Genomic DNA, 26813 nt, shown 5'->3' on the forward strand with positions numbered 1-26813 from the left:
ATGATTTTGTGTTGTTTAGCCCAGGGAGAAACTACACAGCAGCACAAACGTCTTAATGAGCGTATAAACAACATCTTAATTTGGTAGAAAATGGAAAATTGGTGAACATCCAAAGAAAACAGTGTGTGATTATGAGTGAGTGGGTTACGGGGATGGTGATGAGTACACTGAATGAATATCCACATAGTCCCTTCTTTATTAAACTCTCCCTATGTCTCTGTTCACCCACATACATCTGTCAGCGGCGGTGACACTCCCTCATCAGGAATGACCCGGTGTGTAGACTCACACTGTAAATCTCTGTGACGTCTTAATAACACCTTCATGCTTCTTATGGCTGGCGGAACAAAATGCAGAAATATATCTGCTGGCTCTGCTGCACTCAGAGAGAAACTGCTTTTGTCCTCTGATGAGATTTACCAGCCTACAGAACTACAGTATTGTGCTTCTCTCTCTCTCTCTCAGCCCTGTGGTGGAGTGGAGGTCTGCTTTTGAAAAAACAAAATATGATGACATGATATTCTTTTTCTGTTTCTCTTTCCATTAGACCACTAAAAAAAGTGCTGTTTTTCAGAGTATTTGTTGCGCCGCCCTGTCCCATATGCCACCCAGTCCCCTGGGGGCCTCTGCCACACCATGCACCCACTACACTGTCACAGCCCTCGTGCACTACATGGGTCACATCACACTCTGAAACCCATTTGTGGAGCAGTTGGAGCTGGAAAGCTTACAAGAGAGAGGGAGAGAGAGAAATAGAGGGGGAGAGGGAGAGAGAGAGAGAACACACACACACACACCTCCCTTCCCTGACACACACTCACACACGCCCCCCTCCCTCCTCCCTCCACGCACAGATGAAAACTCAGCCAGTCTGTGGTGAACTTCTCCCTGAGTGACAGGATCTTCTCGGCTGACACTTTGATGGACAGATCAATGTGTGGAATTCATTCCAAGTAGCACACATGCAGCTATGGGAACTACTTTGCAGCTATGTTAGATAGCACATTATTATTCAGCAATTTGCTTCCTGCTGACATCAAAACGTCCGCGAGTGTGGTGCGATGGAGTCTGGAGCGGGACGAGGCGATGGGATCCACCGTGCGCTCCGGAGACCGAGGTTTGCTCTTTCAAACTTTTCTCTTGCGAGTTCCTCCTTTGATTTGGTTTCATTTTTTCCATAATAATCTCTTCAAGAGTAGTCGTGTTGATTTTTAATTGTTGACATTTTACCGTGCGGTGATTGCAATCGCACGGATTCAGCTTTGGAGTGAGCACATGCTCTTTTTCCTCAATAAAGTGTTGATAAGCCCGTTACCTGTGGAGATCATGCAACATGTGACATAATCCAGATCTGTATTTGAATGCTCCGCAGCATAGTCTAAAAATAAAATAGGTACTCCGATCTGCCAATATTGATTGGTGATTCTAGTCGATTAAACCAATAATGTTATTTTTCTCGTGTTTGGATTGGTTCGCGCCTCCTCCCCTGAGACCAAATCTGCCTTTGGGTGAACTTCATGTATATAGGTGGTTGATCAGTTTCTCCAAAACCTGGTAGTGAAATGGACATGCGCCAGGCCTGAGGCGGGATTTCATTGCCAGTAAATTGCATTCTAACTCAGCTTAAAGAATAAACCTTAAACGGATTATACCGACTGAGGAGGAATGTTTCAATATTGCCCCCTGAACTGGTCTTTACATGTGGCAGCGCCCATGGTTTCCCCACTCTAATCTTAAAAGGGAAACAAGAGAGATTGACAGAACAATAAAAAGGTTTAACTCTGTCTTTTTGTTAAAAGTTTAACCGCACACCACATGCACAACTCTGTTCTGTCTGAGCCCGGAGGCCTGATGGAAAAGGTTTAGATATTCCTGATTGTTCCATTGAAGAAAAGTTGTAAACTGAAAGTTTAATTACTCACAGGTTTGTCCCGCCCTACATTTAGACAGCCAAGGCCGCAGGTAGCTCAGGTATTACTTGTGGTTTACCCTTCAGGACTTAAGAAGAAAGAAGACACTCCTCATGACTATTCTGAACTGTCAAAACATGTCCATAAAACCTCATGCAGCCTGGGGACGGCCCGCTTGCGCTCGTTGCTTACACACTGACCAACATGCTAGATGTCGGCCGACCTTTGCTGACCTCTGCAGGGTGGCGGGTTTTTCTCCCAAGCTGAAATCTACCGAGGCAGGACTTTTGAAAAACTGGAGGAAATGCCTCTCTCTGCCGGCTTTTCCTGCGGGAAGCTGCAGAGCTGTGATCTATAATTGGAAAATGACGAAAGGACATGGACAGGAACTCCAGACACTTCCCAGAAATGTTGCCTGGAGGGCTTCATTGTTCTGTTAACACCATTAATCTGTGGAAATAGGTCACTTTGGATTTCACTTAAAGCAGAAGTAAGGTGAATATTTGTGTTAATATAAGTCTTAAATAGTTATATCTTCCGACAGCAATCACTTACATAGTGTTTGGTCTGAAACACGGGTCTGTCAGTCACTCTACTCTGCTGTAAGGCGAGGAGAAAACTTTCCTTGTATCCTACAACCTTTATCCAATGAGGAGAGAGAACGGCATAAAGGGGCGGTCCTCTCTGTGTGTACAGCCGAGGGATGCGCGTGAATGTGGTGACGTAGGGACGAGGGCGGGGACTGCTAACTCCATCGGCTGACAAGAAGTTAGCCAAAACGACTGGATCGCTTACTTCTGCTTTAATAAGTTAGACCTACAGGACGTTTCATAGAGAATATCTTCATGTCACTTTTGAGAGGGATTTCTATTGCGTATTTCCTCCTCTGATCACAGTTATTCCGCAATTGTTTTTTTGATGGATCCCATAATGAACCCCTCAGGTTGTCTTAGTCATTTTACAGACAATGATGAGACATGATACCAAATAAAAACTCAGCTGTCTGCCAATTTGTATCAATAAAAGTGATCTGCTGTTGACACAACAACATGTTTCTGAGTCATTGCAGCGTTTAGTCTGATCAGACTCTTCGGTCTGTACTAGGTACAGCTCACAGTATCAGGTGATACCATGCCGCATAATTAAATCTGCAACATGTCGGTGCAGCGTGGTTATCCTCATAAAAATGCCTGTGGCAACAGTGACAAACAGTAGCGTGATGATACTTCCCAAACTTTACATCTTCAGTCACCGATGCCTTGAATATCCCCGGTTGATTGCAGATCGCATGGTCTTCTGTGAAACTATCAATTATAGCCTCGGTATATTTCAGTTTTAGAGTTTTTTGTATTTATTTTTTACTGTAGTCTCACTCCATCTTGTGCACAGATGTGTGTCACAGCAAAGTGTTGGCTGGTTCACCTCTGTGATGATGACGCGTGGTGCTTTGGAAACTGATGACAAACAGAAACACCAGTTTTCTGTCACACAGACCAGGTCCATGCTTGTTTCGTGTTGGGAAATGATTAACTTTGTTACTACGCTTTCATTCTTTATTTCAATCTTATTGTCTGTTAGGTTTATTTATGCCAACTCTGATCTTTTTCCTTGTTGGCTTAATAAAGTCTAAAGTGGCTACTGTATGTGCCCTCCCAGGAGTTTCTGTGAGAGCACCACACTGTGGTGGCTACGAGTCTTACAGAAGCTCACTGAATCACAAACCTGGAAATAGAAGCAGGGCTTACAGTAAAATGTGTGTTCCTGATCCCCAGTGCTTTCTGTTTTGCACTTCAGTGGGTGCTACTATATTTATAGACTGGTGCAGTGAAAGTGTTACAACTCAACAAGGGAGAAAGGATGTTATAGGTTTATACTCTCAACTGTATTAACAAAGAATTATGCATTTCATTTTCATAGGTCATCACACCCATCATATCTTTTTTTTGTCATTGTTGTCCACAGGATGTGTGTGTAAAAGTGGACGGACTGGGGCCAATCATGGAGCCTGAGCTGAACTGCAGCTCCCACTGTGATTCCCCACTTTGCTTCATCCACTCAGGGGTCGACAGGCAGGAAGGCCTCGGCATTCTGCAGAGGCTATGCTGCCTCAGCACGGTAATCTCTCTCCCTCTGTTCCCTGTGTGCACACGCAACGTGTTTTCAGTGGTGAATTTCAGCAATAACACCTAAAGCACCCATAAAAATAAAAAGCAACCTAAGAAACATGCTGGAAGTGATAACCCACCTGTCGAACGGCAGGCATCCGGAAGGACGGGTGAAGCTATGTTTAGTATCGTCGCGGTCACCGGTGCCTTTAAGAGAAGGGTGAGTAGGGATCAGCAACATGATGCCAGGCCAGCACTAGACAGTGTAATGTGACTTTCCAAATAGAAACTAAAGTGGCCGAGACACAGGCAACACAAACACTTTCCTCTCCGTGTTGCACCACGTAGAAAGGAGGTGAGTTATCTCTTTGATTTCCTTCATGCTTTGTGATGTTAATTTATGCATGCATCGGTCTCACAGTGTAGATATCATCTTCACCCAAAGGGAGGGGAACAGCGAGCTGTGCTGTGTTTGCTTTGTTATGTTAATTGTTTAAGTGACAAGATAGCATTTCAATGCCCTGTTATATTTCATTTTAATGTCCAAATAATCCGTTGTTATTATTGTGTGTTTAACTCGGCTGACATGAGAACTGTCAGATAGAAAGAGAAGTCCTTTGATGCAGTGTAACACTATACGTTTGTTACTATTCGTGGACGCAGACAGCCCACCAGGCGCAACTGTTTCTAGCGCTAATAGTACAGAGGAAAGAAAAAAATGCAGGGGGGGAGGAACTGAGCCAACTTATTCCCTAAAATCGCACCTGCTTTGCTTTTCTTTCTGGATGTGTTCCCAGATATGGCTACAGCTGGCGGTGTGCTGTCTAAGGAGCAGCTCCTTTGCCCCATCTGTCTGGATTTGCTCAACTTGCCTGTCTCAACTCCTTGTGGGCACAACTTCTGCAGGGACTGCATACAGGGATACTGGCAGAGCGCTGGTCTGTCGCAGTGTCCCATGTGCAAGCAGAGGTTCTACAGGAGGCCCGAGCTCAAAGTTAACACTTTCATTTCAGAGGTGGCCTCTCAGTTCAAGAAGCTGCTGGAGAAGGAAGACAGAATCACAGACGTCAGTGCTGCGGACCATTATTCATATTCAGGTCACGAGGGAGAAGTTTCATGCGATGTGTGCGTTGGAAAAAGAGTCAAGGCTCTTAAATCCTGCTTGGACTGTTTGGCCTCCTTCTGTCAGACTCACCTGGAGCCCCATCAGGTCCTAGACACCTTCAAGAAACACCGCCTGATCGATCCCACGATGAACATGCAGGACAGAGTGTGTAAGAAGCACGAGAAACTCCTAGACCTGTTCTGTGACACTGACCAGACATTCCTGTGCCAGAGCTGCATCCAGAGAGACCACACGGCTCATCGCACCGTTCCCATAGAGGACAAGAGCAGAGACAGGAGAGCTGAGATTGGAAGGATAAACGAAGAGGTGGAAAAAATGATTCAAGGTCGACTGCAGAAGATCACAGAAATCAATCAAACTGTAGAGCTGAGCAGAGGGAACACGGAAAGAGAGATGGAGGAGAGTTCGCTTGTCTTCACCAAACTGCTCCACATCATCCAGAGAGGCCAAGCCGAGGTGGCGGAGGCGATCGGAACGAGGCAGCGGCAGGTGGAGAGCAGGGCGGGTAGACTCATCCTGGAGCTGGAACAGGAGATGGAGGAGCTGAGGCAGAGGAGCGCAGAACTGGAGCAGCTCTCACGCACCCACGACGACCTTTACCTTCTCCAGAACTTCACCGCTTTCTCCACGCCGCCAGCCACCAAGGACTGGTCGGACGCCCGTCTGGAAAGCGCCGTGTATGTGGGCACGGTGAGGAGAGCTGTCAGGAGAGCGCTGTGTCAGCTGGAGGAGGTCGTAAAGGCCGAGACGACGAGGCTGTGTGAGAGCGAACTGCAGAGAGCTCAGCTGTGTGCGGAGGAAATAACTCTGGACCCTGATACGGCTCATCCCAAACTGGTGCTGTCTGAAAACAGGAAGCAGGTCCATCACAGTGACGTCGCCCAGAACCTCCCAAACAGCCTAAAGAGATTTTACCCCGGCGTTAGCATTTTGGGAAAAGAGGGTTTCTCCTCCGGCAGGTTCTACTACGAGGTCCAGGTGAAAGGGAAGACGGAGTGGGACATTGGAGTCGGGCTTGAGTCCGTCAACAGAAAAGGAGGCAACGTGCTAAACCCCGAAACCGGCTACTGGACCCTGGGGATGAGAAAGAACAAAAGCTACTGGGCGCTCAGCACCACCCCTGTATGTGTTCCCCTGGTGGAGAAGCCACAGAGAGTCGGGGTGTACGTGGATCTAGAGTGGGGGCAGGTTTCTTTCTACAACGTGGACTCTGCCTCTCATATTTACTCATTCACTGGATATGCATTCAGTGAAAGGCTCCTCCCCTACTTTAACCCTCGGCGTAATCACGGCGGCACCAACTCTGCACCTCTGATCATCTCACCTGTCAAGGCTTGAACGCTCTCCAATTAGAGAGACTCCAGCATGATGTTTGTTGCTGTTTGACTTAATAAAGTTTTGTTTACTCAGATGCACCTTGTGTAGTTTTTTCATTTCTTTTCCTTTAGTTTAGACTAGAGCAGTGGTTCTCAATGTGGGGTCCGGGGACCCCCAGGGGTCCTTGAGAGCGTTCAAGGGGGTCCCCAACTTTTTCTTAAAATTCTACCCCCTTTTTTTTTTTTCAGAGAATTTTTATTATTATTATTATTGTTTTTTGTTTTTGTTTTGTTTATTGAGAATTTTACCACTTTTTTTGTAGAAAATCTTTAACTTTTTTGGGTTGTTTTTTTTTTTGAGAATTTTTTTAACCACTTCTTCCTACAAATGTTTAAATGTTTTTGGAGAAATTGTACCACTTTTTTCCAGAAATTTCTCTATAAGACTCATTCAGTCTCAGAACAAATATTTGTTTATTTCTGGTGTTTGCTTGAAAATTTTGTCCAATGGGGGTCTGTCGTCTAATTTGTGTCAATTTAGGGGTCCTTGATGTAAAAAATGTTGAGAACTACTGGACTAGAGGACGTACACACAATAATCCAACAATAATCCAAGCATGGTTTCAAATGTGATTTTAAAGGGTATGCATGCGCATGTGCATGTGTGTGTGTGCAGATGGCAGTGGAGCTCCCGAGGCGGCCCCTCTCCCTGGTGCTGAGTGCTGTGGTGTGGACGCTGCTTTCCTGTGGCATCCTGCTGGCATTCTGCTTCCTCCTCTTCACCCTGCGCTTCAAAAACAACAGGTATTGTGCAAGATAAAATACACGCTGTGTGTGTAAACACAAAGATGCATTTACTGAACCGATGCACCTGTTCTCTCCTCAGAATAGTGAAGATGTCGAGTCCAAATCTGAACGTCCTGACTCTCCTCGGAAGCCTCCTCACTTATTGCAGCGGCTTCTTATTTGCCGTTGATGAAGGAACACACTCACAAGCTGGGCCGTCCACTGCTGTGCTACAGGTAAGAGCCTGCTTCACTATCGGTGCTCCATCATATCCTTGGATAAAACATTGTTGGATAATCATCATCATGCAGTGTTTTCTCTCACAGGCTCGAATGTGGACCCTTTGTATCGGCAGTACGCTGGTGTTTGGCCCGATTTTGGGGAAGACATGGCGACTGTACAGAGTGTTCACCCAGCGAGTGCCTGACAAGAGAGTGGTAGGCTCCATTCTGTTTGCCTATTTGAAGTCTTGTTTGTATGATACTGTTATTTGTTAGTCACCCACTTTGCACCCCTGTAGTTTGTTTGTAGTATCTATCTGTATGTCTTTACACTATATGGCACTATTACTGTAAAAAAAAAAAAAAAAAGAAAAGAGTGGTAGGCAAAGTCCAGGACCTTGTACCATGTGTAGTTTTGTTCTCCCTGTCACTTCAAGGTGCTCTAATCGGAATGATTATTATAGACAACGTATTATTATTATTATTTATCAGTTAAATTGTTATTTCACCCCTTTTAGAAGGTATTTTAATGTGTTTGATAGTGGCTGTTATTCTACATTGTCTAGAAGTAATGTGGTCAAAAATGTTGTTTACTGAAATTAGCTTGTTTTTTTTTTTATCTGTGACTCAGATCATCCGAGACATCCAGCTGATGGGCATGGTGGCTTTGTTGATCCTGGTGGACATGCTGCTTCTCACCACCTGGAACCTCACAGACCCCGTCAGGTGTTCACGATCTGTCAGAGCTGTTGTCAAGGTGAGACTTTAATGGTGACTTTTTGAAGCTGTGAAGTGCTGTGAAGGGATTGTAGATAATTGCTGACTGCTTTATTGCTCATTGTTAGCAAATTACTATCACTTAATTTGTATTAAATTGCAGGATTCCTTCATCCCTCCACCTTAATGTAATTATTTTATACACATATTGGTGACATTGTGAAATATTTTCACATAATGATCTCAATAACTATGTGTTTTTTTCTGATGTAGGTGGTGGACAGAGACATTTCCTACTCTTTGTCTCGGTTGGACTCGTGTTCTTCACTTTACCCAGATCTGTGGGCTATCATTATTGCTGTCCAGAAGGTATTTAGTATTCTCATTTCTAAAGTCAGGTTACACAGAATTCAATATGATCTATTCATCCAGTATTACTGACTCAAAGTCACAGGTTTCTTCATATTTCTCATGTACTTAGATATTGTAGATATAGATATTGTAGATATTGTTGAATGACCTCATCAGGATTAGTCAATATGTGCGACATGAAGAGCAACGCCAACATGTAGACTCAAATCTCTGGCCTCATATGACACTAATGTCTGAAAGGAAAATGAATGAAGTGTATGTTTTTGAACGACTGTAATTGTTTAAGGCCTTACATATTGAGGGAACTTAAAAAAAATAAACAGTAAAGGAAAGAATTGAATTCATTAAAATCAATCAGTATTTCAACGTGCCCCTTTGTGCTTTGTCTTCCCTCTGTCCCTGTGTCTCTCTGAAGGGCTCTCTTCTCCTCTACGGCACCTACCTGGCTGGGTTGACCAGCAACGTCAGCCACCCTCCAGTCAACCAGTCTCCCACCATCATAACAGCCGTTACTTTGGTCACCCTCTCCTCTGCTGTGGTCGTCCCTGTGTCCATCTTCCTGCCGGCCTGGCCCAACCTGTTCTACAGCACCGTGGCAGGAGCCATCTTTGTCTGCACACTGGCTACTAACTGTATGCTGTTTGTGCCTCAGGTTAGCAGGAAATATCAGAGGATACGCATGTAAGATGCATGAATCTTACATAAAAAAACAACAACATTTATTTATTTATGCAGTGCAAAAAAAAAAAGTATCTCTAGTCTTAGACATTCACACATACACATCTGATATTTCCTTGTTTCTGACTGACGCAGCGTTGCTCAAGCACAAACCACTAAAGAGGATTTTTTGTTCATGCAGAACTGACAGTCAATCATACGACACTATCGGGAAAGCGGCAGTAAACATAGACAGCCAATCAGACAGGCAGTGACTTTAGATAGACAGACATATGACAAACAGATGAGTGATACATCCGTGGATGACTTTCTGTTTCTGTTTTGACAAAACTATTGAATTCCATGAGAAACTTTGATTCCCACACCTTTCCTTTTCCGTGTGTGTGAGTTTACGGTGTCTGTCAGTGGAGTGTGACTCACACACACGGTGTTTATGAGTCAAAATTACGTAGGCTGCTGCGAACAGGTTTATGACTCCAAGTGTCTGGCACTGGGTTTATGTTATGATAAAAGAATGCAGCTCCAGTGGAAATAAAGAGGATACAGTATCTGCTCAGTTAATAATATGGTCAAACACACCTGGTCAAAGTGTCCCCTGTCAAATCATCCTGGTTATTATGCTGATAATTTATGTATTATAGCTGACGGTTGGTGTAACGGCTGTAACTCCTTCTGTGCCGTGCAGCTGACCCAGTGGCGGCAATTTGAAGAGGATCAGAACAACCCGGGTCAGATGGCCAAGTACTTCAGCAGCCCCAGTAAGAGCCAGGCGTCTGTTTACAGTCAGGACGAGATATTCTACCTGCTGGGGGAGAACAACTCCATGAAAAAACTCCTCACTGAGGTAGGCTACTGCATCTCTGTAGCAACGCTATCTGTCATTTGATAACAAAGTCTAATAGGGCATTCGGTAGAATTTGTGTGAGCGTCTCTGATGAGCCTGTGTAGAATTATCTGATGATGCAACTGCAGATTTTCTTTAGTTACTCTTCTCTGTAACATTATTCCTGGTGGCTCCTGGAGCAGAGTTATAAATAATGAATGTCCTTTTAGCCATAGTTGTGGGGTGGTCAGTGGCAAAGTGGATGTTAATGTGTTGGCCACTTGTTAAATTTTTGTCCTGACTGACTGAAATATCTCATCTCACCAGTCACTATGATTTTTCTTTCTCTTTTTTTTTATGTTTTGGGGATGTAAAAATCCCATAGACTTTGATGATTCCCCCCCCCGACTTTTCCTCTAGTGCCACCTGTGGGTCAACATTTGAATTTTTCCGAAACCTATGAACAAATCATCATCAATATCAACAACAGCTGTTCTTTGTGCCGGTGTTAGCATGCTAGCATGCTAGATCAAGATGCTGAACATGATCAATATGAGACCTCTCCAACATCAAAACATTAGCATTGTCAGTGTTATTTATGACAATGTTAGAGTTTGAGTTTAGTTCAAAGAGAGCTGTGCCTAAACACAACCTCACAGAGCTCTTAGCTCTGAGTCTTTTACTTTTACTTTCCGTTGTCTGCTAACATTGATTTTCATCCAATACAAAACCTTCATCTTTTTTAGCACAGGCATTAAACTGACTATTGTTGATCATTCATTTAGACACAAAGCCACAAAGACAACAGAGGAAAATGGTCTTGAACAAAGACAGTAACTGTAAACCCTCCACAGCCGTGACATTTTGGAAACTTTGTTCACAGGAACATTCTTCTATCAGCATTTTCCCTCTCTCATCTCAAAATACTTTTTTTGTGTTTGTCATTGCAATTTGCAGAAAAATGCAGTGATTGACAGTCTGCAGGAGCAGGTGAACAACGCCAAGGATAAACTTCTGCGACTCATGTCGGCCAGCCAGCCCTGTGGGGACCAGGACATGGATTCCTCCGCCACCAACCTCAACTCCTCCTCCACTCAGACCACAGAGCTTCAGTCAGATGGCCCCTCTTCCTCTTCTCTACCTCAGAGAGACACTAAACCTCAACTCTCACCCCTCCACCCCACTGCTGCTGCCCTTACACCGTCTTCAGAGCTTCCCACTGCTCCGAACGCCTCAAACCGTGTTACTGCTTCCTCCCCTCTCCTTGATGATGTAGGTGAAAATCTAAAGTATGCAGACACGGCCGAGTCCAGGACCACGGAGGATCTCAAACAGCCTCTTCCGTCCACTGGGTTCCTCAGGACACCAGAGGAGACTGTTGACTTTGTCACTTCCCTACAATGCCATAGAGGGTTAAAACCCTTTCAGGTTGACGCCTTGGGCAGTGACGGCCTAACATCTCCTCTGGGAGGAAATGCCAGGCCGACTGGTTTTGTCAGCAGTGAGCAGCTGCAGGAGATCCTCCAGGAGCTGAGCTTGGACGCGGTCATGGAAGGCGCACTTCGATCTCCCGGCCAAATAGCCAGGACGTCCTCTCAGCTAAAATGTACAGAAGCGTCTTTGCTGTCCCCTATCTCCCTACGGATGCCACACTCCCCCTACCCACCCGTTCTCTTCCGTTACCCCAGCATCTCCCCCTACGCGATGAGGAAACGGCGCCCGCCCTTCAACTCAGCTAGAAGAGGTTTGACTCCCTGCGACTACAAGGCCTGTGGGAAGATAAGGGAAAACTGTCTGCAACAAACTGGCAATCCGCACGATAGGGTGACGGTTGATGGCAGCCTCCTCCAGGTTAACAACGGTGACCTCGAGCCAGAAGAAGAGGAGGTGGAGGAGGAGGAGGAAGCAGAAAGACAGGGAGTGAAAGGAAGACGCCGGAGGTGTGTTTCAAGGTCCCACAGATGTTCGGCGTTGCACTGTGAGGAACAGGATCGCACAGCTCAACCCGACCTAGAAGCAGGTGGTGATAAAGAGCGACGCCACAGACACTTCAGAGACTCCTGTGGCTACTGGGACTCAGACTCCAGCAGCTCGACAGACTACTGTTACTACCACCGTCCATACTGTGACTCCTGCCTGCAGCGGGGCTCGCTCCTGTCCTCCACCTCCTCGTCCTCAGACTCCTCCGACAGCGAGTACGAAGGCTACGCCGGCCTCTACCGCCCCCCACGCCCCGTGGTATTCAAAGACGACCTCAAACCCACCTTTGTATGAACACAAAGTTACTGCACTTTACAGGCTCATCCATTTTCACCACTTGAATTCATATCTTAATATTAGCTTTGCCTATAGACATATTTCAGTGTGCATGGAGCTAATGTGCATCTGTTATGGGAGATACTTTGACTGTAGCTTTCAATAAGGATGTGTAGTGCATTCGATATGAAGAGAGGGCTGATATCCTTGAATCTTGCATTGTCGGACGGAGGCTATTAGATTTGTGAGATCTTTCAAAGCTCTAAAGCACACAATGCTGTTTACTTTTTATTATTACTTATGGCCTTATTTGTACATTTCTACTGTCAGATGAAAACCCCCTTATATTCCAAACACGTCTGAGTCTGACATTTAGTGTAAAAAAAACAAAACAAAAAAGCCCAGAAAGCTAAATTAAAAGGTTTTTCACATGAACAGTTGAAATTTGCACTATACTATGCAGACGCTATATTTATTTTGATATTTATTAGTAGATGTTTTGGTAGATTGGACTCATTTTTGTCTCCTTTTTACTGCTGTCTGTTGTACTATTGTCATATACGCTACTTAAAATGTTGCTACGCCATTTTATTGCATTGTCTGCATTTTGTTGTTTGAGTTTTGTTATAATTTTCAAATGACCTCCTATATTGTGGACAAACAACACTCTGTATTTGCCATTACATGCCTCCCATCTCGAGCAGGTTAATGAAACACCACGCCCACTGGTGGAAACAGATCACTGCTCTGACTTTCATTCACTTAATTGTTTTCTCAGTATTTTTTGTGCTTATTCATTCAGAGCATTTAATATGTGAAGGTCACAGTTATCAGAATATGTCTTGCGTGTGTGTGTGTGTGTGTGTGAGAGAGAGAATGAGATAATATTGTGCTGATCTTTGATTTTTGAGTCATTTTTTCTTATAAGTCTTATTTTTCAAAAGAGAAAAAAAACTCTACACCACTTCATTTTGCATCTTCTCTGGTTTTCCACCACTATATAAAGGGGGCCACCTCAGCACGAACAGCCAAACAACAACCGTATAAAACAGCTTGATGCAGGCCTGGATTAGCCTGTAAGGGCCTCATGGGGGGTTAGAAAGGAATAGGAAACAGGAATAATCCCCTGCCCCAGGTTTGCTATGCGTCAGTTTGTACTAAATTTACAGTATGTCAGCATAATATCAATGGAAATATTAAAAGCAGGTTTTGCCACTCTCCTTTTACAAGACAGGACCTCATGTTTGGCTCATGTTTAAGTGGTGGTGCATATAGTAATACCATACAAATTTGTAATTAACCAAATTACCTCAGAGCAATTGCCCCACCGACAGCCTGAGATTTAATTGTTGCTAAATGCAATATTAAACTTGACCTTTGTTTACCTGTATTACATCACAGGATTATAATATTTCCCATGCATGTTATGTGACTTTAATCAAGACCAGAAACACTTCCTTAAGACAGATGCAGGAGCTTTTTTGTGATATCTCTGTAACACAGACAAAAACAGAACAGTGCCCCCACCACCGTATTATTTTAAAATTCTCTTTCCCGACTTGCTGTTCTCCTTCTCATCCCCTCCCACTATCTCCTCTCAGTATTTTTTTTCTCTTCTTCTAATGGGAAAATGTGTGTTTGCCGGGGGAGGTGTTGCTATGAAGGGAAAACAGCGTGTTGCGTTACTTCTGCTCAGCTGCCTGTGTTTTTTTGAGACGCGGCTCCTCTCTGTTCTGCATTGAAGGGCAGTCTGGGAGAAATTCCCTTTGATATTGAGCATAACAGATTATAAATAAACCACACAAAAGACTGACTACCAGCATCATTCTGCAGAAGGAGAGACTTTCCTGCCAAGATGAGATGACTGAGATTAAGATGAGGAGACCTGGCATATTGCTAAATTGTTGATTAAAGTAGATGTGGATAACACATATTTATACTTAAAATAACACAATAGTTCATAGTTATCGACCATATGAAAAATAGATAGAGATTAGTTTAAATAGACCTCACTTGACCTCACTCTGATTACATGTTTTAGGTAGTCAGAAAAGCATTAAGTAGCTATTTCTAATATGTTGTAACTAAAGGTTTTATTAATATTAATAAGTAATCTATTAGTGCTTTATTATTAAGTTTAAAGCAATTAAGAATTTCTTCTTTTTTTTTTTTTTAGGGTGGGGGGGGGGGGGGGGGGGGCCAAATTGACAAAAAAAAAAAAAAAGGAATGGCTGGTTTGACTACTTCAGAATCAGAGGTTTTATTTGTCATTTGTACACACACAGACACAATGGGTAAAATATAAAAATATATAAATACAGCCTATGCATTAATATTCACTAATTTTGTGAAAAGGCCATAGATCATTTGGACGAAAAATTACCAGTATTGTTCATTTTTCGTAACTTGAGGACACAAACATTGATCTTAATTTAAAAAAAAAAAATCAAACTCGTTTTTGTTTAGTATTAATTCATGTTCAGGGTTGAAGGTAGCTTAATAAATTAATAAATAAATAGCTTCACAAAAAACAAATGAATTGTCAAGTTAAACAACGTAAAATCTGATAATTAAGGAAGTAATTACCTGTGAAATGATCTATAAAGGTTTGTTTTAATGGGGATAAGCCACTCACATACATAATTATGATTTATTGTTAATTAAAAATAGTCGAGGAGAGACAGAGAGGGTTAGCTTTTGTAACTAACATAGCAACAGTGCTGCATGACCACCGGTGCTCTGTGACAGCTGGGTCCATTTGAACTGACAGTCTGGTTTCGCGACGCCATTGGTCGCCGAAGTCATCAATCACGGCAGCAGACCCACCCATTGTCCCTGTCGCGGCACGGGGAAAATCCTTTGAAGTCACGAGGGCGGTGCCAAGCAAATTATGCCATGTGGTGCTCGAGAGCGACGCTCTCATTGGACCCGCGACGCAGGGTTAACGCCCATTTCTGAAGGATACCCGCTGTGATTGGCCAACACGGCCACCCCAGATTCACCGTTTGCGCGTTCGCAGTTTTCCTATTCTCCGACGCGGTTTACGTCACCGGCGTGAACCTCCTCCCACGACGGCGGAGCGTTCCCTGTAACCCTTTACGCAAACGGCGTAGCTAATGTACGCAGCGACAAAGACAGCGAGCCCGAAACCTATGGGGAAGGAATAAAAAAAGAAATTCGGTATCGTCGCACTCTGTGTCAAAGACCATCATTTTCTGAAGAGCTCGCTGCCCCCGGGGCCTCGGCAACGACACCGAAATTTGACGGCGGCGAGGGCGGATCGAGACTCACCGTAAACCCATTGAATCCGCTGAAGACTGTGGCAACTGGCAGATTTTCCGTTGGACGGTCTGTAGGCTAGGGTATAGCGAGGGAGCCGCCATGGCAGTCGGATCATTGAGCCTCCACATCGGGATATGAGGAGGAGCTGCATGTGTCCCGAATCGTCCAGAAAACGTCTCATTTACCCGCGATCCGCATCGGATCAGCTCTCCTAACATCTGAACTCACCTTCGCTGAAATTTGTGAAATTGATTTCGCTTCCAGAAAGAAATTGCAGTTGGTTTTAATCGAGGGGTGGGGGGGCCACAGGCAGGGAGAGGCCAGATTCATGACTATTTTAGTCGGAGACGTGTGTTCAGAGGCCCGCTGAGAGAGAAAACCTGGAATAATACTGAAGAAAAATGATGCTCTGATCGACCGCTGCTGGGAAAAGAAAGGGTAGTTTATTTGGTGACACGAACTGAAGTGTGAAGGATCGTGGGATAAAAAAAAAGCAAAAGGGGGGGATCTCTCGCTGCCCTGTCCTCCCTCTCTCTATCTATCTCTGTGTGTGAAATACAGTTGATATTCTTTTTTTTTTTTTCTTTTTTTTTTTACTGGCATCCTCTTTGGATGAGAAGGGTCGGCGAATCGATCAGTCCTGCCGTTTAAGCAAGTCACAGTCTCCCGAGTCGAGAGAATCAAAAGGGATCGGATCATGTCGGGTCGGCCCAGGACCACATCCTTCGCGGAGAGCTGCAAACCAGTGCCGCAGCCCTCTGCTTTCGGCAGCATGAAAGTCAGCAGTAAGTACACCACTGTAATCCTAGAGTAGCCCACCTTTCCTCTGCATGCACCAGGCCCACTGTACGGGGCTGTATAACCCTCTACTCTCTAAAAATGTGTCAAGTGAGTATGACGTTAGCTCCGGATAGCCTAGCCCTGCCATATATCTGTGTCACTGACTGAGATTGGCCGGTGCTGAGTGGCACACACACTTACACGCACGTACACACACACACACGCCTCGGTGTGAGCACACACACACACCGCTGCGCTCTGATGCGCCGCCCCGGGGCCGGTCAGCCTGCTCCGGGTTAGCAGGCCGCACCGGGCTGAGCCGGACCGGATGAAGGTGGTTGGCACCGGCCCAGGTCATACACCAAGCCTCCCGGGTTTTTTAATGTATATATATGTTTTACAGATCGCTATCTGGTCGTTGTTGCATTTGAATAGCAGAGCACACACCTCATAGCGGTGTGGCTGGCTACACAGCGCCAGCCATATGCGTAAAAGGGTTAAAAAGAAAAAAGAAAAAAGAAAAACCATAGGACCGGTCTATTACGCAACTGTCAGGGCGGAAGGTGTGCCCATAGTTGAAACTGACGTGATCCCGGAGAAGGGTTGGTTCACTTGCTGCTCGATTCTGGTGTCGAAACCAGACGTCGCGGCGGCTGGAGGCTGGAAGCTGGAGGCTGGAGGAGGTTGGGAGTGTGACACTGTGCATGAGGTGGCACCGTGTAGACTGGCTGCAGAGCCATGGAGCCATGCCACCGACCGACCGACCGGCCAGGCCTGCCCACCTCTCTACACTGTTGATCCACGCACAAATCTCCTTTAATTTCTGCCTCACGTGATCTTTGTCTGTCATGCCACACTCATTCACCATGCAGTGTTTTTTTTAAATTAAATATAATGTCAGATTTCTCAATATTACTGCATTTTATCTCCATGTGTGTGTGTGTTTCCTAGATTGCAGATAGATACTGTACGTGACACTAATCAAATAGAGCTTGATCTCTCTCTGATATGGTGCAATGAGACTAGACATAATCAAGAGGTGTATCCTCAACAAGTTCACACATTATGGTTGCATGAACAAATTCAGCCTCATTAGACTACACCAATCTGATCATTTTTTAACTATAACATCATCATTAATGACTAATATGTGCCCTGGCTGCAAATAGCCAACTACCTAGTTACACCCATTTTCTTATCTTGGATGCAGACACACATTTGAGTGTATGTGTGTGTGTGTGTGTGTGTGAGGAAAAAGTGAGGCCGTTAAGGAATGTTGGTGCTGCTTCGGGGCTCTGATGTGATCATGATGTGTGTTAGTGGGGTGAGGCCTGAGGCTGAGGCTGAGGCTCTCTTCTGGGCCTTGGCACTGAAAACCACTTAGGGCACACACACACACACGCACAGAGAGAGAGAGTGAGCGAGAGAGAGAGAGAGAGAGTAGCACTTCCAACTCCCATCCCCAGCCCAATACCTCTCTTGCCCCAGATATGGGTGTTGAAGCTTTGGTTTGTTCCTGTCAGTGTAGATCGTTCATGGTCATGTTGCTGTTTAAAGGAAAAATTCCTATTTGCTTACGATAAAAAAAACGTTGTGCAGGCCAATAAGTCGACTAAATGTAAGAAATGTTAGACTGGGAGTCTTTGGCCTAATTGTTTCAGAGACATAAGCCACTGAATTAGCAGTAAATGCGAGGCTGACCTTGTGGTCTTAAGCATTGCACGCGCTTTTACACCAGTGTTTCGCTGACATATCGCAAACCTGCAAATATTTTTCTCCAGGAGACTCATCTGGTAAGTCACTGCCTCATTATCAGTCATTACAGCCTGAACCGAACTGATTAACTAAACAATTAACTGGGTGTTAAACTATCTGATTTGTACAAGCAGGTGGTGTCCAGTCCCGTAGGGAAAAGCAGAGAATTTGATTGCTCAGTCGTCCCCCTCTGTGGTAAAAACACCAACATGAAGCATCTCACGCAATCATCTCTTCAGTTATATTTTACATAGGAAGCAAAGAGAGATTGTTACAACAGGTGAGAAGTTGGTGAAATTCAAGAAAATGGGAACGTTTGAAGGAAAAGTCTGCTCCTTTTCACTCCAGCTTTGGTTGCCTACTTTCTGCTGTCATGACTGCAGTTTGTGCTCAAAAAGATGCTACACTGGGGCAACAGACGCTGGTGGGCTCCTGGCTATTTATACCATTCATCTTCATATGGTTTGAAAAAATAGGTCCAATTTAAAAAAAAAAAAGAAAAGAAAGAAATCTAACTAAACACAACAATATTTGTGCTGTTCACGGCTTTGGCATTGCCAAGAAATCAATGGGTTCGGCCAGAGAAGGACTATAATTGGATACTTCATGGGCCAAAAAAACACAAGGGGACCAGAACAACTTTGCTTGGTGAGCAACTCTCATGGTGCGACACCGTCAGGTTATCCAGTTAGCTCTTAACACATTCCAAGAGTGAAGTGGGTAAGTCAGTCACATACTTCAACACAATCCATTGTAATCATAAGGAGTGGGACAAAAAGGCACTTGTTGAAATAATCAGATCTGGATCTCTGATCTGGTGTCAAGCTGATGAACAGGACTCGGGGAATATGTTTGATATCTGCCGTCCTGTCTGGCGCAGATCCTCTGGGCTGGTGGATGTACATAATAGAAGCAATTACAAACTGTAACGTAGAACTGGGTGAGGCCCCGCCATGACATATCAATTAGAAAATACAAGACTAGATAATGGCTTTGCCTATTGAAGCATTGTGATTTACAATTTAAATATTTCCAGGTCTTTAAAGGTGGAATCACTGTTAAATACAGTTTGTGGACTTGAATTGCAGTTTGTTTCCTTCACCTCTTTGTAATTAGTCATAATACTTAGTTCTACTTTTTTAATGCATCACCCCGCCTTAAGCCTGGTTTATACTTCTGCATCGACTCAAAACTGTAACTACACCGGTGCCTCGGCGCCTTTGTGCGCCTTTGGAAGTTCTGCGTCGAGGAAATGCGTTGCTTTGCCAATCACCGCTGTTACATTTCATTTGCGAAACTTTGTTTATCTTCCTTCTTCGTTCTTCCAGGCACAGTAAACAGTTGTGACCGAAGTGGAAAGAATATTTTTGGAGTTGATGATGATGATGTGGTATAGCATTTAGGAGAAACCAGGGAAGCTAAATGCTGGAATTGACGTCTGACTGGACCAATCACAGCCCTTTGTTGTTAGAATTTTTTTGGAGGTGGTGCACGTCTAGTGACGACGTAGGGGTTCGCAGTGCCGCAAAGGGCTCCGCAAGGGTGCGCTGTCGAATTGACGCAGAAGCATAAACCAGGCTTAAGTTGAATCTAATTTAAACACTATTCCTACTCACTCTCATTATCACCAACTATGTACTAAAAATACACGGTAACAAGTAAAAAAAAAAAAAAAAGTGAGTGAAAAATATCCATGAGAAGAACATGACATCTTCAGTTTGACCAGTAATCTAAAGATGAAGGAAATCAGGAAATCTCCGCATCTGAGAAACTAGAATCTGCACATTTTTGGACGAATAATTGAAACTATCAGTCAGTGAAAAACAAATTTGACAATCGGCTGATTTCATCTCGACTTCATTCTAGATTAGGGATGTGTTTCCTTGTCAAAATCAAATCTAATGACAAGACGCGCAAATGTTCACACTCTTATTTCGACTCTTCCTGTTTCAATCTAAAATAAGACGGTTTCTCAGAAGGTCGTGACCTGCAGAAACAGATGTGTCATAATTGTACTTTAGACTGATTTTATATAACAACACGTTGGTATCTACCTGAACTTGTTTTTTTTTTCCACCTCTTTTTCTCTTGCATGTCACCAAGTGTTAACCTGACCTCAACCATCCCAACACACATACACACCGTGACACACACTTTGCACTGTGTGTGTGTGTGTGTGTGTGTGCGTGAATAACTTGGCTGATGATCTCAAGCAGCTGTAGCCAGTGTGCATGATCCTGGAGAGAATACTCCTACCCCTCCTACACAGGCAGACGGAAACACACACACACATGCATATACATACATACATTCGCACACCCACACGAGCGCTCTTAGGTTTTGTTTTTTAGGGTGAGGCAGCTGGCCAAGAACAATAAGCGGCTTGTTTAGCATTTCAAAGCTGCAGCTCTCTCTTTCTCTCTCCCCCTCTTTTCTCCCCTTTCCTTTCTGTCCCTTTCTCACATTTTAGCAAGTGATGATGGGAACGATACGAACTAATTACAGTCTTTGATTCCAAATGAAACAAAACAGGACTTGCAGATAGGAGAGGAACAATCCAAATCAGTCAGGATTTAAAAAAAGAGAGCTGAATTTTGAGGAGGGGGAAATAAAAGAGACACGATGAGCAGATGATCGGTCTCGGCTCAGTTGACTGGGTGTAGTTGGCGCTGGCTCTGCAGGCTGCACACCACTTTGATATCTAAAACAACAGCGATGTCTACACCCACATAACGTCTGGTCAGAAACGCACCGACACCTTGACATTTCCGCGTTAAACGCTGCTCGGCCAAACTCGCTTCTGATTCAGCAGCGACATTCCTGTGACGAGATGTTCCAGCAATGTGGTGAATTATCTCATCAGCCTTGCAGCAGCGGTGGAACATTGTGTGTGTGTTAGTGTGTGTGTGTGTGTGTACCTGCACACTAACACAATGCATGCATGTTTGCTCCTGGTACGCACTGTTTAGTTGTTGAGGAATGTAGCAAGTGTCTTCACACATTCTCCGCAAATGTGACTTTGACCTGCAGTCCACAGTCACAAGGGACATTAAGATTTTGTATTTTGGAGTCCTGTGAACCACGTCAAGCACAGTAACACTAACCCAAACCCAAGGGGGGAAGGGCTTTTGACAGCTTTAAAGGGATACGCCGACATTTTTTTTTTTTTTTACGTGTCTTGCCTAGTCCATGACAAGCAGATAGACACCATTCTTTCGACTGCGTGCAGCAAGGTAGAGCCCGTATCGCCCGTAATTAGCTTAGCTCAAACGCTGGAAGTGTATAGCTAGTGTTAGCCTGCCTCCACCTAAAGTCATCAGAGAAACTCTTCAGCAACTCTAAATGGAAACCGGCGGACCGGTCTTCGTCTCAGAGCTGACAAAACTCTCCGGTAAGGCATCTTGAGCGGTCAGATGCCGGTAACGGGACGAGATCGGTCAAAACGGAGGGTTCAAGCAAAGACAGTTTATTTCGGTTCAAGCTAGCTACATCGAGGGTAGGTTAGCTTCCTATTTCAAAGTAAAAGCACAAATTCTATCGTCATGGTTTTCTGTATGTAAAGGGAAATGGGTGTTTTTTTTTGTGAAAGTAACCAGAAGTGCGTTGGTCACAACGGCTAGCTTGAGTAGTACCAAATTCATCCCAACAAAATTGTAAACAGCGGCTACTTTCTCGCCTAAAAATGTTTGAAATGTCGATAAAGTGATATTACAGAGTTTAGAGCTAAAATGAAATCAGCTTCTGACTGCTGATTTCGGCTCGGGTAGGAGGCAGGCTAACACTACCTATTCACTTCCAGCATTTGAGCTAAGCTAATTACGGGCGATACAGGCTCTATCTCCCTTGTTACTGAACGCACAGTCGAAAGGATGGTGTCTATCTGCTTGTCATGGACTCAGGAGTGAGGCAAGACACGGAAGAAAATGTTGGCGTATCCCTTTAAATGATTAAAGCGGTTTGTAACATTAAAGTCATTAGCCTCGTGTTTGATCACTGTGTCTGTGGTAGTATAATTCTATGCCATATACATCTATGCATGTGTTTGGCAGTGTATTTGTTTGCCAGTGTCAGCGAGGAATGAACATATGGATGGTTTGGCAGTCACTCATTCTGTGACATTTGCTTGTAGTGATGCAAACGAGCGGTGTGAAAAATCTGCCTCGTCTTGAAGTAAATACATGAATAATGTTAGAGCTACAACCTGCTAGTACGGAAGAGGATTAGGGCCATATGTGATGCTTTTTTCTTGTTGCTGACTTTAATTTGGAGTGCTCATTGTGGCGAGTAATTCAAGTCAACTCTGGCAACAACAGTGTCTTTGTTTATGTGAGACGCATAGATATACATCAACACCAGAGGGGAAACACGTACTTAGTGGGTTCATGTACTTCTGGTTACAAATGAAATGAGTGTCTGTCTTACTGTGGAAGGACAAATACGTGAATATACAACAGTGTTGACAGAAACTGTTTCCTCAGTTATCTTGTTGACTACCTGCTTCAAGGCGTTATTATCTGGGCATACCTCTTGAACATGCTCTACTGAATGATTTCACTGTAATCTATTGGTCAGGAAGTGAATAACAAAAGATTTATGGGCCCAAATACGGGTTAGTGAGATTTTGAGCTTGTGAAACGATGCTTAGAAATAGTTTGAAGGCCTGCGATTGAACAGCGTTTGACCCTTCGAGGACCTATGAGGAGAATGCTGCAGAAATACAAGTTTGTGAAGGCGTGGGAAATATTTGTAGCCAGGTGTGGAGAAAATTGGATAATGTTTAAATAGAATTTCCTAGGTTACAGACACAAAGCGAAATAAGAGACACTCTTGCGAAACATCTGAGCACAGATTCACTGCAGAAAACTGACTCACGTAGGACCTCTTCAGAAAAATACAGGGTCACACTGAGAATATCCAGAACGTCACATTTCAGATTCAGAGCTTTTAATGTCCCAAAGAGGGAAATTTATTTAGCAGTGTAAGAACGCACAAAGACAAGAAAAACATTTAAAAAATAAGATACAGAGAAGGAGACTTAAGAACACAAAAAACATAAAAACAATGAAAACATTTTCATAAAGTGCAACACGTGAAAAGTGCGCTCTAAAAGCTCAACATTTTATTTAAGATCACATAAACATATAATGACAGTAAAATAGATGTATAATAGACGGATAAAAAAAACAAAAAACTTGTCATGCTAGCTGTACACTAAAAAGTAAAAGAGTATATTGCACTTAATGGATAATAAATGAAGGTATCACAGCAGCAGAGCTACGCAGTATGGTCCAAGTCACAGCATCTTAAACAGCCTGAAACAAAATCAAGCTAATGCTCAATCTTGTTTAGAGCTGCAACTAAAGTCATTAACATCATCACAAGCCTGCTTTTATCCAGACCAAAACCCCAAAGATGTTCAGTTTACAAAGCTATAAAATGGTGAAAAACTAGCATATCCAATCAAATTACCCCAATTAAAAAAGGCAATCCATTTGTTGTTGAGCGACTAATCAACTAATAATTGGAGTGTTCCTCTTGTTTACTCATATGTGGATCATCAGAGGTGAAACCGGTAACGTGTCCTGTTTAACTGCCCCAACACTAGTGATGCTTTGGCCTCATTGTGTGTGCACACGTTCGCCGTGTTGAGTCGTGGCCTGAACTAGCCCCGTGACCTAAATTAGATATTGATGCCTCTGGCGAAAAGTTCCAGCAGCTGTCTGGCTTTGTTGTAGCCGAGTAACATTTATCATGCTAGTTATATCGTTGTTGGCAGGCTGATTGACAAAGTAGCCGTGGAAACGCTGCAGGTGCATGTTAGCGAGGTTGGTTGGGAATCACTTATTGTAGCGGGGGAATTTTATTTCATGTGTGAAGATGATCCTTCACAAGTCAGTGGTGGTGACTGGGACGAGTCTCTGTCTGCTTAAAAAAACTGACAGATTACAGAAATGATTTTTTACAGATTGAACAGATTAGTTTGTGAAGGGTTCTGCTTCACACACAGGCAAACACACACTTCCAAATGCAAAAAAATAAAAAATAAATCCAAATACATCGTCATTCCTTGCTTGCACCAGTGTAATATCACACTGTGAGTGGCTTTTGTGCGTATTTGACTGTGCACAGACTTTTCTCACGGTTGGAGGAAGTGCAGAGGCGTCATACAAATGGCCCTGCTGGAATATGTAGGCAGACTCACATTTCTCCGTCTCTCTCTCTGTCTCTCTCTCTCTCTTACAAAGTCTATTTCTGTCGTGTCAGAATTCGTCCTCGGTTTGTCTTTCTAGACTCAGTCCTGGAGAGTGAGGACCTGTTGGTCTCTCTGACCCCTGCCAGCCCCCACCACAACTCATTCTTTGATCCTAATCACATCCTCAGTGATTGGACCACTCACACACACAACACAAACAAACAGGAACAAACACACGTAACAAAAAAAAAAGAAAGAAAAAAGGACTTGTGTGTGGATTGGCAGAAGTCAGCAGGACCTCTTATTGGATAAGACCTTTTAGCCTGCCCGTGTCCTCTGTGTGGAGGTGGTCTGCCCTCACAGCGTGCCGCACGACATGTCTATTCAATAACAGCGTGCCATGATTATCAAGCAGCACTAATCCATTCATCAGCATGATTTTCTACCCTCTATGAGCTGCTGACAAATGTCTCGACAGCATCTGTCTCACCAGCTCACCTAAAATTAGACAAATTTAACATGGATTTGATTTTTTTTTTTTTTTTTTTTAAGTGCGTGGGTGTGGGTTTTGGCTCCTGTACAACTTTTTCTTGCTGCAGTTTGTGTGAAAGAGACATAATAATCTGATTTAGAGAGTCTGCAGCTTTCATGTTGGGGATTTGTTGTATACAGTTGTGTGGAAGTTTAGGGGTTATTTAAGAGGCAGCACTCATCAATACAACATACAGCCTTGTGTGGCTGTCCCTTCACTGCCAGCAAATGTGAACTTTAGCCTTTGATACTACTATGGATTATATGTGTGTGTGTGTGTGTGTGGAGGGAGATAGGGAGGGGGGCAGTGCGAGGCAGAAGCAGGAGAACCCATTTAAACAGGAAAAAGCCTCCATGTCATGATCTCAAGGGAGCAGAGCCAGCGCCTGACTGAGTGCAGAGGAAGGTATAAAGAGGAGAAGGGGCATGCAAAAGCAAATTCCCATCTATAGTGCATTAGCATCCCGAGCAATACAGAGTCGTGGTAGCTTACGTCGATTCACTGATAGCAATCCTGTGAATCACAAAGGTCCAGTGAGGACGGACAACGGAAACTACTGCCGACTGTACACCTATGCAAATCTGTCGGATCATTGATTTCTATAAAAGCACCACCGATCTTTAGTGTCAAACAGGAAATGCAAAGGAATCAAGTTTCTACATCTGTTGAAATAATCATTTTCTTTGTGATCATGACAGACATATTTCACGGTGGTTTTCAAAAGGGATGCCCTAGTCTGGTTTCTTTTTGTTTTTTTTTATCTCTTTGCTGCAGACACTGATACGGATCATCTAAAGGTGAGATCAGCTGGTGTGTGGCTGATGCTTATCATTTTTGGCACGCACTGTAGACGACACGTCAGTCTCTTACTGTAAAAAGTTCCACATGGCTGACATCTTGTTTTGTTTTGCGTTGGACAAGGTTGGAGGCTGGACTACAGCACGCAGCATCTCTCTCAGCCGTAGTAGGTGATCTGTTTAAAGCGATCGCATCGGTGACACATTGCTGCCAACCTGTCGATGACACGTTTTTCATCAATAAGCCGTGTTTGTTTGTGTGGACTTTTTCGAGTTTGAATTTTCAGTTTCAGCTCAGTCAGTCAGTTGGGAGCTGATCACAGCTGTTGACGGGTAAGAAGTACTGCTGGATCCAGCGGGGTTGGCTCCATCGAAAGAAGGACATCATGTTGTCCCATTTCTCCACGGCACAGAAAACTGAAAGTTATTCAAACCTGAAACCTGTCTTAGATGTCCCAGTGTGACTCTGATGTGGTGACGAGAAAGTCAAGATGTTGTAAATCTGCAAAAACACTACTCTCCTCTGAACATCTGCTTTTTTTTTTCTCCTTCTATCTCTCTTATCTTTTAGGGGACAAAGATGGAAGCAAGGTAACAACAGTTGTGGCCACTCCGGGCCAAGGCCCCGACCGGCCACAGGAGGTCAGCTACACGGACACTAAGGTTATCGGCAACGGCTCCTTCGGCGTTGTCTACCAGGCTAAGCTGTGTGACTCCGGGGAGCTGGTGGCCATCAAGAAGGTCCTGCAAGACAAGAGGTTTAAGGTAAAAGAAGCACACGCACACTAGTATCTTCCGGCTTGCACAACTTTCTCATTTGTCTATAACTGAAAAGAAGCAATGCTAATCATGCACACAAACATGTTCTCCTCTCAGGTTATCCCTGTCTATTTTATAGAACGACAACAAAATAATAAGTTGCAGCGATTATATATGTTTGACTAACAGTGAAAGAGGCATGAATGGGGTCTTCCACAAAAACAATTGGATCAGAGAAGCTGCGAAAAATGACAAAAGTGTTTAGCTATTGAGCCCGGAGTCTCGCGCGAGCCCGAAGTTGCAGTGCTGGTGTGTTCAGGCGCAGTAGGAGCTACCGTTTGTGTCATAAACACAGGAATATCAACTCTTGACTTGCTTCAAGTGTACATTTTTTTCCACAGGCAG

General features: G+C 44.0%; 3 protein-coding genes across 4 annotated transcripts in view; all 3 read left to right on the top strand.

The window, feature by feature from the left end:
- Positions 1–852: 852 nt before the first annotated feature.
- Positions 853–12899, top strand: gpr156 (G protein-coupled receptor 156). Its single transcript, XM_085765272.1, has 10 exons — positions 853–1117; positions 3873–4025; positions 7134–7261; positions 7344–7479; positions 7570–7680; positions 8096–8221; positions 8455–8550; positions 8969–9205; positions 9917–10075; positions 11012–12899. The coding sequence occupies exons 2-10, from the start codon at positions 3909–3911 to the stop codon at positions 12326–12328; spliced, it is 2427 nt and encodes an 808-aa protein (XP_085621398.1). The 5' UTR covers positions 853–1117; positions 3873–3908; the 3' UTR covers positions 12329–12899.
- On the top strand, positions 4240–6606 carry LOC146965127 (E3 ubiquitin-protein ligase TRIM68-like). The gene is made up of 2 exons (XM_085765273.1): positions 4240–4370; positions 4813–6606. The coding sequence occupies exon 2, from the start codon at positions 4815–4817 to the stop codon at positions 6477–6479; it is 1665 nt and encodes a 554-aa protein (XP_085621399.1). The 5' UTR covers positions 4240–4370; positions 4813–4814; the 3' UTR covers positions 6480–6606.
- Positions 12900–14987: 2088 nt separating the features above from the next.
- Positions 14988–26813, top strand: part of gsk3ba (glycogen synthase kinase 3 beta, genome duplicate a) — a 36486-nt gene continuing 24660 nt past the window's right edge. For both annotated transcript variants that reach the window (XM_085765993.1, XM_085765994.1), the window contains exons 1-2: positions 14988–16377; positions 26221–26414. In XM_085765993.1, coding sequence (XP_085622119.1) covers positions 16290–16377; positions 26221–26414 — 282 coding nt within the window. In that variant the 5' untranslated portion in view covers positions 14988–16289. The remainder of the gene's footprint in view (positions 16378–26220; positions 26415–26813) is intronic.

The sequence above is a fragment of the Trachurus japonicus genome, chromosome 21 (assembly GCF_045865225.1).
Source record: "Trachurus japonicus isolate A0001 chromosome 21, Traja_1.0".
NCBI classification, from domain to species: Eukaryota; Metazoa; Chordata; class Actinopteri; order Carangiformes; family Carangidae; genus Trachurus; species Trachurus japonicus.

Excerpts from the sequence above, each read along its gene's own strand:
- gpr156 (XM_085765272.1), top strand. The coding sequence starts at position 3,909 with ATGGAGCCTGAGCTGAACTGCAGCTCCCACTGTGATTCCCCACTTTGC. Across the intron at positions 8,222-8,454 it reads CTGTCAGAGCTGTTGTCAAG|GTGGTGGACAGAGACATTTC; the intron begins GTGAGACTTTAA and ends TTTCTGATGTAG. Across the intron at positions 9,206-9,916 it reads GTATGCTGTTTGTGCCTCAG|CTGACCCAGTGGCGGCAATT; the intron begins GTTAGCAGGAAA and ends TGTGCCGTGCAG.
- LOC146965127 (XM_085765273.1), top strand. The coding sequence starts at position 4,815 with ATGGCTACAGCTGGCGGTGTGCTGTCTAAGGAGCAGCTCCTTTGCCCC.